This window comes from Dipodomys ordii, unplaced genomic scaffold (genome assembly GCF_000151885.1).
Source record: "Dipodomys ordii isolate 6190 unplaced genomic scaffold, Dord_2.0 Scaffold88, whole genome shotgun sequence".
NCBI classification, from domain to species: Eukaryota; Metazoa; Chordata; class Mammalia; order Rodentia; family Heteromyidae; genus Dipodomys; species Dipodomys ordii.
In genome coordinates, this window is record NW_012267304.1 from 3,367,807 (window position 1) to 3,378,370 (window position 10,564).

General features: G+C 42.5%; 1 protein-coding gene across 1 annotated transcript in view; it reads left to right on the forward strand.

The window, feature by feature from the left end:
- LOC105992825 (NACHT, LRR and PYD domains-containing protein 3-like) overlaps positions 1 to 10,564 on the forward strand; it is a 55,057-nt gene that overhangs the window by 8,016 nt on the left and 36,477 nt on the right. Inside the window, exons 2-3 of the mRNA XM_013025908.1 lie at positions 7,964 to 8,051; positions 10,026 to 10,070. Coding sequence (XP_012881362.1) covers positions 7,982 to 8,051; positions 10,026 to 10,070 — 115 coding nt within the window. The 5' untranslated portion in view covers positions 7,964 to 7,981. The remainder of the gene's footprint in view (positions 1 to 7,963; positions 8,052 to 10,025; positions 10,071 to 10,564) is intronic.

Below are 10,564 nucleotides of genomic sequence, written 5' to 3' on the forward strand. Positions count from 1 at the left end.
GGTCATGGGGCCTGAACTCTGGCCTTGAGCACTGTCCCTCAGCTCTTCAGCTCAAGACTAGCGCTCTACCACTTGAGCTACAGCGCCACTTCCAGCTTTTTTCTTTTTGCTTATCTGGTGCTGAGGAATCGAACCCAGGGCCTCGAGCATGCAAGGCAAGCGCTCTACCACTGAGCCACCTTCCCAGCCCCCTTTTAAATTTTTAATGAAGTAGTTGTACAAAGAGGTTATAATTCCATAAATCAAGTTATGTGTATAACACTTCTTGATCAGTGTCCCCCCTTCCATCATTCTTCCACATTTTCTAACCTCCTATTCTACCCTCAAGTTATGGAGTTCAATTTTGCACATAGTATTCATTGACTATAATGACAGCATTTGCTTACCATTCATGTGTCCCTCATTTTCCTCCCACCAGGTCATGTATGGATAGCAGTTGCTTTGGCATATCTAAGTTGGACATAGTTTTTTCCCTTTACATTTGTATAAATAGCTTAAGTTTCTATTATGAAAATTTCAACTTGTATAATAGTGTGCAATAACCCACATACACATATCCATAACAAAGTTTTAGTAGCCACCACATTTTGCCATGCTTCTTCATCTGTCTCCTTTCTCTTGTGTAGAATAGACTGATCATGAGTATCATGATTTTAATCTAAATATTTCAGTATGTTTAAAAAAAGAATTATAGGGAGAAATGATCTTACATAATTGCAATGTCTTTATCACACTAGTCCTTAGAAAACACTCAATATCTCTAGTTGTTAAAAATGGTTTCTAATGAATTTTGTGGGAAATGAGATCTAATGGTGTGTGTGTGTGTGTGTGTGTGTGTGTGTGTGTTGTTTGTGGGGCTTGAACTCAGGGCCCAGACTGAGCTTTTGTACTTAAGGCTAGTGTTCTATCACTTTGAGCCACAGCTCTATTTCTGGTTTTCTGGTAATTAATTGGAGATAAGAGTCTCATGGACTTTCTGCCTGGGCTGGCTTTGAACTGCTATCCTCAGATCTTGGCCTGTTGAGTTGCTAGGATTACAGGTGTGAGCCACCAGCGCCCAGCATATTATTATATTTATTAGGTTTCTTTTACATCTGTGCATGTACTTGCACATTCATGTCAATCCTGGGGCTTGAACTTAGGACTTGGGAACTGTCCTTAAGTTCTTTTTTTCTGAAGGCTAATGCTCTTGCATTTGAACTACAGTTTCACTTCAGGCTCTTTGATGGTTAATTGGAGATAGGAGTCTCTGGTCTTTCCTGTCTGGGCTGGCTTTGAACCTTGATTGCCTCTTGAGTAGTTAGGATTACAGGCATGAGCCATGGCCCCAGGCTCTTTCAAATCTTTTTTTTTTTTTTGTTAGTGGAGGGGCTTGATCTCTGCCTTCGTTCTGTCCCTTCAGCTCAAGGTAAGCACTCTACAACTAGAGCCACAGCACCACTTCCAGTTTTCTGGTGGTTAATTGAATATAAGAGTTTCATGGACTTTCCTGTCTGGCCTGACTTCAAACTGTGATTCTCAGATCTAAACCTCTTGAGTAACTAGGATTACAGGTGTGAGCCAGAGGTGGCCAGCAAAATTTGCTGTTTTTAGGTATTAAGTTCAGTGGCCTTAAATAATTCAAGTTATTGTACTACCATCATCCATCTACCAAACTTTTCATTTTCCCAAATAGAAACCAATAACATTGAACAATTTTTTTTATTGCTCTTCCCTAACCCCTAGTAAACACTACTTTGCTTTCTATCTTCCTGTATTTGATTACTCCAGGTACCCCATATAATTGGAATCGCATAATATTTGTTCTTTTGTGGTCTAGATTATTTCACTTGGTAATATGTCTTCAAGATCATTTATGTTAACATCATGTGTCAGACTTTGATTCAATCTGAAGGCTCAGTAATACTCCATTGTATGTAAACGTCGTATGTAAACATCATATTTCATTTGTCCACTAATGAATATTCAAGTTGATTCCAGTTTATCATTTTCTTTTTCTTTGTGTGTGTGTGTATGTGTGTGTGTGTGTGCGCGCATGTGCGCGCACATGTGTGTGCACCAGCCAGTGCTAGAACTTGAACTCAGGGCCTATCAGTCTTAGCCTTTTCATTCAAGTCTAGCATTCTACCACTTGAGCCACACCTCTACTTCTGGCTCTGAAGCGTAATGGGGATGCAAGTCTCCATTTTTCTATTTGTTGGCTGGCTTCAAGCTGCAATCTTCAGATCACAGTCAGGATTACAGGCTTGAGCCTTCAGTTCTGGCTCTGAGAGGCTTTTTTGGGGGGGGAGGGTTCCGGTCGTGGGGCCTGAACTCTGGGCCTGGGTGCTGTCCCTCAGCTCTTCAGCTCAAGGCTAGCGCTCTACCACTTGAGCCACAGTGCTACTTCTGGCTTTTTTCTTTTTGCTTATGTGGTGCTGAGGAATCGAACCTAGGGCCTCAGGCATGCAAGGCAAGCGCTCTACCACTGAGCCACCTTCCCAGCCTTGAGAGGCTTTTATCTCCAACAAACTAGCAAATAAGGCAGAAGTAGATTTGTGGCTCAATTGGTTGAATTGACATCATCCATGTTGAAAGTCTGTGTGAGAGTATGAGGTCCTGTGTTCCAGTTCCAATATTGGCACAAAATAAAGTAATATCACATAGAAAGAAGGAAGTGGAATAAACTACTAGTAAAAGAAAGATAAATAAGATAATGTCGGGGGACACAGCCTGATTTTCTACTTTTTGAAGGATGAGATTACCTGATGTCTGTGTCGTATCTCCAAAGTGGATTGGTTCTTCCTCAACTAATTCCTGCAACTGCCAGTGTAGTAGCTCTCCTAGCTGGAGTAGTGTTCTGCCTCTTTGAATTTTGCCCTTTGCCCTATTGAGGTTGCTCTGTGGGAGTGTTGATGGCATCCTAGGGTATGAAAGAATGGAGGAAGTCTCTAGATTTTTTTTCTTTTGGCATCTCTTTTGAAATGGTGTCCATAGGGGGTAGCCACTTTTAGTCTGCTGCTGGATTTCTAATGCAGGGAGGAGGATTTTCTGCCTTAAGTTGTGCTGGGAAATTCTCCCAGAAACATACCAGTGTATTAAGTTGGAGGAAACTACCTGCAGAGCGTTAGCTTAGAGGGTCTTGTAATAGTCCCTGTGAAATTGTTGTCTGAGATCTTGCCTTGTCAGTCATCAATTGAGTATAAGCTTACAGGATGTTAAAGGGACCACCTCTGTGTCTTGGGTTGACATAAGACTGTCTATTCCTCCTAAGACCAGGTTGCTTACTGAATGACTGAATCACTGATGACAGAAGCTCAGGGTTTATGTGACAGTTTATAAGAAAAGTTCTACATCATCAGTTTTTGCCTGTTCTGATGGTTACAGAGGGCCTTGCTATTGCTCCCTCCCTAGAAAAGGCTAGAATTAGATGCATAATAAGCATCGCTACCCTATCGCCCTGAGGGAGAAGTACAAGGTAGGTGAGACAGGATATAAAACAAAGTTCTACCCCAAAGCATGTTGCCGCTCTGGTGGGTAGGGAGGAGGATGCAGGTGTCACTGAAGGGGCATTTGAAAGTACTGGGGTTTGAACTCAGGGCCTCGTGCTTGCTAGGTAAGTACTCCCCCGTTGAATCATATACCTTCTATCAAGTATCTGTAAGTCTGGCACACTGCTATTCTGGATGTGCTGAGGATCTAGAGGTGTGGTTTTTCTCTTTGACTGGGTTCCTTTTCCAGAGTGGTGGAATTAGGGAGTTCAGGTCTTTTGTATTGGGCTGTTGAGGAACCCCCCCCCCCAGTACTTTCTGTGTCTGGTATTTCACACGTGTGCATTTAGCTTAGAGGGCACTCCAAAAAATAAAAAGAAAGGAAAAAATGGTGGGTGGGGAATGACAAGGGAACTTTGGTCCTGTCATGAAAGCTTTCCCCCACTGCTCCTTCTGACTGCAGTTTGTTCCTTGCTTCTTGTTTTAGATATTTGGGATTTAATATTTTGTTTTTCACTTTTCTCTCTATATACATTTTCTTTTTTCTTTTTTTTGTCGATCATAGGGTTTGAACTTGGCCAGGGCACTGTCCCTGAGCTCCTTCAACTCAAGGATAGTGCTCTACCACTTGAGCCACAGCACCACTTCCGGATTTCTGGTGGTTTATTAGAGATAAGAGTTCACAGCCTTTCCTGCCCAGGCTGGCTTTGAACCACAATCCTCTGATCTCAGCCTCCTAAGTAGCTAGGATTACAGGCATGAGGCACCGGCACCTGGCTCCATATACATTTTCTTGTGTCTTCACCTAAGTCTTTCTTTTGAGCCATACCTCTGTTACAGGTGTGCAGTTGGGGGGTGATAGAAGAGTGGTTGTTAGAAGTTTGTCATCTTGGCTCCTGGAATCTGTGTGTGTATGTGTGTGTATGTGTGTGTGCGTGTGTGTGCGCGCGCGTGCGCACACTGGTCTTCCGGCTTGAACTCAGGGCTTTTTTCCTCAGGCATAATGTTCTACCACTTGAGCTACAGCTCCATTTCTGGCTTTTTTGTGTACTTGGAGATAAGTCTCAGACTTTCTTGCTCAGACTGGCTTCCAGATACAATCCTTAGATCTCAGCCTTCTGAAGTAGCTAGGATTATAGTCATGAGCCATAATTGACAGGCTGGAAACTTTTTTAATGTATATATGTATACTTGGGTATATGTATATATGTGTTCATATATACACATACAAACATAAAACATGTAATATATTATAAAACATACACACACACACACACACACACACACACATATATATATATATATATATATATATATATATATATATCTTCTGGTGGTATTAGAGTTTGAACTCAGGGCCTGACATTTGCTAAGCTAGTACTCTACCATTTGAGCCAAGCCTTCAGCCTGGCATTTTGCTAGTTGGAGATTAGAGTCTAGAGATTTTTCCTTCCTAAGCTAGGCAGAGTCTAGAGAATTTTCCTTCCTGGGCCAGGCTCAATCCACCATCTTTTAGATCTCTCAATCTGGCCATTAATATGCTTGTTTGTTTCTGTTTTTTTTTTTTTTAGTTTGACCCTACAAGTATTTCAAAGGTTATTTTTTTAGTATGAACCATACTCCATTTTTTGTTGTTGTTGGTTGTGGAGCTTGAACTCATGGCCTGGGAGTTGTCCCTGGGCCTCTTTGTGATCAAGGCTAGTGCTCTGCCACTTGAGCCACAGCACCACTTCCTGTTTTCTGGTGGTTTATTGGAGATAATAGTTTCACAGTCTTTCCTGCCCAGGCTGTCTTTGAACCATGGCCCTCAGATCTCAGCTTCCTGAGTAGGTAGGATCGCAGGTATGAGCTACCGGCGCCCTGCTCCATTCATTTTTAGTACTGAATAAGTTTGTTTATAAGTTCATTAGTAAATGTACATTTGGATTTTTCACTTTTTCTATTGTGTATAGTGCTACTGTGAACACTTCTTCCATTCATTTTGTTTGAGTACCTATTTTTGCTTTTTTTGGCAGTACTGGGCTTTGTGTTTGCTAGATAAGTACCCCCCTACCCCACTGAACCACACCTCTTAAGCCCTTTATTGTATTTTGAAACAGGAACTCACTTTTTGCCCAATTATAGATTTGGTGTAATTTTCCTATTTTAGGAGTCCCGTTGTATTTGGGATACTTCTGCTTTTTCCTTTTTTGTTGGTCAGGGGGCTTGAATTCAGAGCCTAGGTGCCATCCCTGAGCTTTTTGGGTGAAGATTATGGCTCTACCACTTTAAGCCACAACTCCACTTTCAGTTTTCTGGTAAGTGTCTCATGGCCTCTTCTGCCTGGGCTGGCTTCGAACCATGATCCTCAGATCTCAGCCTCCTGAGTAACTATATTACAGGTAAAAGCCACCAGTGTCTGGCTTGGGATACTTCTTTTGATGGACCCTCACTGCATTATTTTAAAAAGCTTCTATTTGGGGCTGGGAAGTTGGCCCAGTGGTAGAGCGCTTGCCTTGCATGCCTGAGGCCCTGGGTTCTATTCCTCAGCACCACATAAGCAAAAAGAAAAAAAAAAGCCGGAAGTGGCGCTGTGGCTCAAGTGGTAGAGTGCTAGCCTTGAGCTGAAGAGCTGAGGGACAGCGCCCAGGCCCAGAGTTCAGGCCCCACGACCGGACCAAAAAAAAAAAAAGCTTCTATTTACTTAATTTATTCAATAAATATTTAATGGGTATCCAGTCTGTGCCAAACACTTTCTAGGTAGTTTTGTTCTAACAAGATGTGTCAGATAGTGCCAGAGTGACATGTAATCCAAACCAAAATTTTTGTGTTATGAAAAATTAAACACTTTATTAAGCACTTACTGGCAGAGTTCTGGAGATCAGCTGAGAGCTGATTAGAAGAGCTCTATTGGCAACTGATTCAGGTTGAGGTGCTTCTGCTTTGTTTGCTAGGGTAGGTGGGTCTCATATATTTCTTAGTTCTTGAACCTGGGGACTGGGCTTATTATTTTTTTTGGGTCCGGTCGTGGGGCCTGAACTCTGGGCCTGGGTGCTGTCCTTCAGCTCTTCAGCTCAAGGCATGCGCTCTACCACTTGAGCCACAGCGCCACTTCTGGCTTTTTTCTTATGTGGTGCTGAGGAATCGAACCCAGGGCCTGGAGCATGCAAGGCAAGTGCTCTACCACTGAGCCACCTTCCCAGCCCCCTGGGCTTATTTTTCTTGTGTCTTCTCTCATGACAGTGACAATATCACAACAGGGGACATGTCCAATTTGGGGTATATGGTTAGCCAGAGCAAGTCTCATGGCTGAGTTCAGAGATCAGATGTGAAAATGAGTTCTGTTTATTTGTGTATGAAATTTCAGAGTTCATGACAAAGGCTGAACATTAGGCTCAGAAATTTAGTTTGTGAGAAATACAGATAAAGAAAAGCAGACATAATACATAGGTAGATTATCAAATATATTAAGTGATAAATCATATTGCAAAGAACAAAGTAAGTCCTAGAGGATAGTATGAAAATAATGCTAATGTGCAGGTAGGAATGAGAACCATAGTTTTTATTTTTATTATTTAATGTTGGTTGTGAGGTTTGAACTCAGAGCCTGGGCACTGTCCCTGAGCCTCTTTATGCTCAAGTCTAGTGCTCTACCAATTGAGCCATAGCTCCACTTCTGTTTTTTGAGTGGTTAATTAAAAATAGAGTTTCAGGGGCCAGGCACCGGTGGCAAACACCTATAATCCTAGCTGCTCAGGAGGCTGAGATCTGAGGATCACGGTTCAAAGCCAGCCTGGGCAGGAAAGTCCAGGAGACTCTTATCTCCAAGAAACCACCAGTAGGGCTGGGAAGGTAGCTCAGTGGTAGAGCGCCTGCCTTGCATGCATGAGGCCCTGGGTTTGATTCCCCAGTACCACATAAGCAAAAAGAAAAAAAGCCGGAAATGGCACTGTGGCTCAAGTGGTAGAGCACTAGCCTTGAGCTGAAGAGCTGAGGGACAGCGCCCAGGCCTAGAGTTCAGGTCCCACGACCGGACCCCCCCCCAAAAAAAAAAGAAAAAAAAAGAAAGAAACCACCAGTAGAGTGCTCGCCTTGAGCAGAAAAGCTTAGGGACAGTGCCCAAGCTCAGAGTTAAAGCCCCACAACCGACAAAAAAAAAAAAAGAATCTCATGGGGACTTTACTGCCTGGGATGGCTTGGAACCAAGATTCTCAGATCTCAGCCTCCTGAGTAGCTAGGATTACAGGTGTGAGTCACTGACACCCAGCTGAGAACCATGGTTTTAATAGTGGGAAACCTAGAAAGAGATCTGGCTTAGCATTTCTTCAGCCATTTTGAAAATATTTAAACAGATCTGGGAAAGAAAAGAATCTTCCTCAAAGTTGATGGCAGATACAAACAGACCTACAGCCTAATAAGCCTCTTCAACTTTTAGACTATTGTCCTTTTATGAAGGGTACCCGAAATACTTTGTGTAATGGCATTACAGTCATTATTTGTGTTGTGTATTACAGGTTTCTCCATTTTCTGAGATGTGTAGTCAGAAGAAAAGAAAAGATATGGAAGCTGCTTGTACCTGGAGTTTATTGTCTGAGAAGAAATGTAAGTAATTTCAAATAAGAGTGGGTATAACCTTAAATTCTACTGCTTCTCCGCATGGCCTCTGGGATTCTTCTGAGTGTTTAAATATTTGCTAAATGTGTATATGCATCATTTGAATATAATATTGACCTGTTAAAAGTTCTTGAAATTGATGCCACAATTTTGGTTTACCCAAAATAATGACAAAGACATATCAGCAAAGTAAAAACTGTGGTTCTAGTGGTTTGCATAATCTCTGAAACATTTGTCATCTTAAGCTACTCTTTTTGTTGTTGTTGGTTGTGAGGCTTAAACTCAGGGCCTGGGCCCTGTCCCTGATCCTTTCTGTTCAAGGCTAGTGTTCTACCACTTTGAGCTACAGCTCTGTTTCTCTAAGGCAGTCTTAAGAGTCTCCCATGACTTGTAACTACAGCTTTTCCACAGAAAAGCAGATTCTTATGGCGAACACAAACCAATTTTTCTCCCTTAGTCTGTCCAATTGCCTGCTCATTTCCAGTGACTATAATGTCTGCCTCGCTGGACCCTGCTTCCTCTTCTCCACCTTTACCTTCCATCTTTTAGTCACAACTCCCCCACCATAGGTCTCATTCTTTACAAGGTGTCCAAGTGGCAACAAATACCTATATGAAGGTAGAGAAGATATGTGTGTGCTTTTTTTTTTCAGTTGTGGGGCTTGACTTTGGCCTGGGAACTGTCCCTGAGCTTCTTTTGCTCAAGGCTAGCACTCTTCGATTTGAACCACAGTGCTACTTCTGGATTTTTCTGTTTATATGGTACTGAGGAGTTGAACCCAGGACTTCATGCATGCAAGGCAATCACTCTACCACGAAGCCACATTCCCAGCTCTGTGCATGAATTTTTTATTTACCCATGTGTGCAAGTGTTTGGAATGAGTGTGTGCATGTATTTGTATAAAGGTCATAGTATGTATTCATTTGGCTAATATTCAGCAATGCTTTATTCTCCTTATTATCAAGAAGCCTCAACAGAAGCAACAATGGAAAGAAAAGTACCAGAAAAGTCACTTCAAATATTTCTTTTAAGTTCATACCTAAATATTCCTTATTAATTGTGATGGTTAGTATGGTTGCCAACTTTATTGGATTGAGAGATTCCTAACAAAATACTAAAGCATGCTTCTGGGTGGGTTTGTGAGGGTGTTTCCAGAGATGATTAAAGGGGCAAGACCTGCCTTCATTGCGGGTGGTAACATCTAGTAGGCCGAGATAACGGGGAAAAAGAAGCCTGAGAAGTGAAGCTGTCCACTCAAAGTGGTAGAGCACCAGCCATAAGCAAATGGAGTCAGAACCTAGGCTGTGGGTTCAAGCCCCATGACTGGTACAAAGAAAAGAAAAGAAGCCTGCTCACACAGGCTTACCGTCTCTTGCTTCTTGGCTGTCCTCCTATGTGCGTTCATCATGATCTTTAGTCTCACCACAGGCCCAGAAACAATGGAGCAAGCTGACCATGGACTGTTAACCTCTGAAATCATGAGCTAAAATAAATCCCCCCTCCTTTTAAAACTGTTTCCCTCAGGTATTTGCCAAAGCTATGAAAATCTGACTAACAAACACAGTTGTATAAATTAAAATGTTCACATCCTAACTATATCTGTAAAGGAAGGTTTTACGCTTTATGTTAGCCATTAGTTATAAAATGCCTCTGTAGATGGCATGTGTGGTGGTACATGCCTGAAATCCCAGCACTTGGGAGGCTAAGGTAGGAGAATTCCAAATTTGAGGTCAGCTTAGACTGCATAGCAAGTTCCAGGCTATCCAAGGCTTACACAGTAAGACCCTGGACAAAAGAAAAGAAAGCAAGAACATTTTATAGGGAAGTTAGAAAAGATATGAGGTGATGATGTACTTTTTCATGGTTATTTCTGAGGCATGCAATGAAAGTATCTGTTTATGTCCTGTTTCGGTATGAAGGTATATTCATGCTATTCCCAATTTCTTTTCCTCTCACACACAGCTGCTTCAAGTTCTCTGGCTTCCTGTTCAATGAAGGATCCTACAGGTACGTATCTTTTTGTTGTTTTTAAAAAAATATTTTTATTGTTTTAAGTAGTTGTAAAAAGGAGTTGCCACTTACCAAAGCAGTTATGTCACCCCTTTCAGCATTCTCACCCAACCTTGCCAAATCACCCCTTCCCTCACTTTTCTTTTTTTTTGGGTCCAGTTGTGGGGCCTGAACTCTGGGCCTGGGCGCTGTCCCTCAGCTCTTCAGCTCAAGGCTAGTGCTCTACCACTTGAGCCGCAGTGCCACTTCCAGCTTTTTTCTTATGTGGTGCTGAAGAATCGAACCCAGGGCCTCATGCATGCAAGGCAAGTGCTCTATCACTGAGCCACCTTCCCAGGCCCTTCCCTCACTTTCCTTTTTTTTTGGGGGGGGTCCGGTTTTGGGGCCTGAACTCTAGGCCTGGGTGCTGTCCCTCAGCTCTTCAGCTCAAGGCTAGCGCTCTACCACTTGAGCCACAGCTCCACTTCCGGCTTTTTTCTTTTTGCTTATGT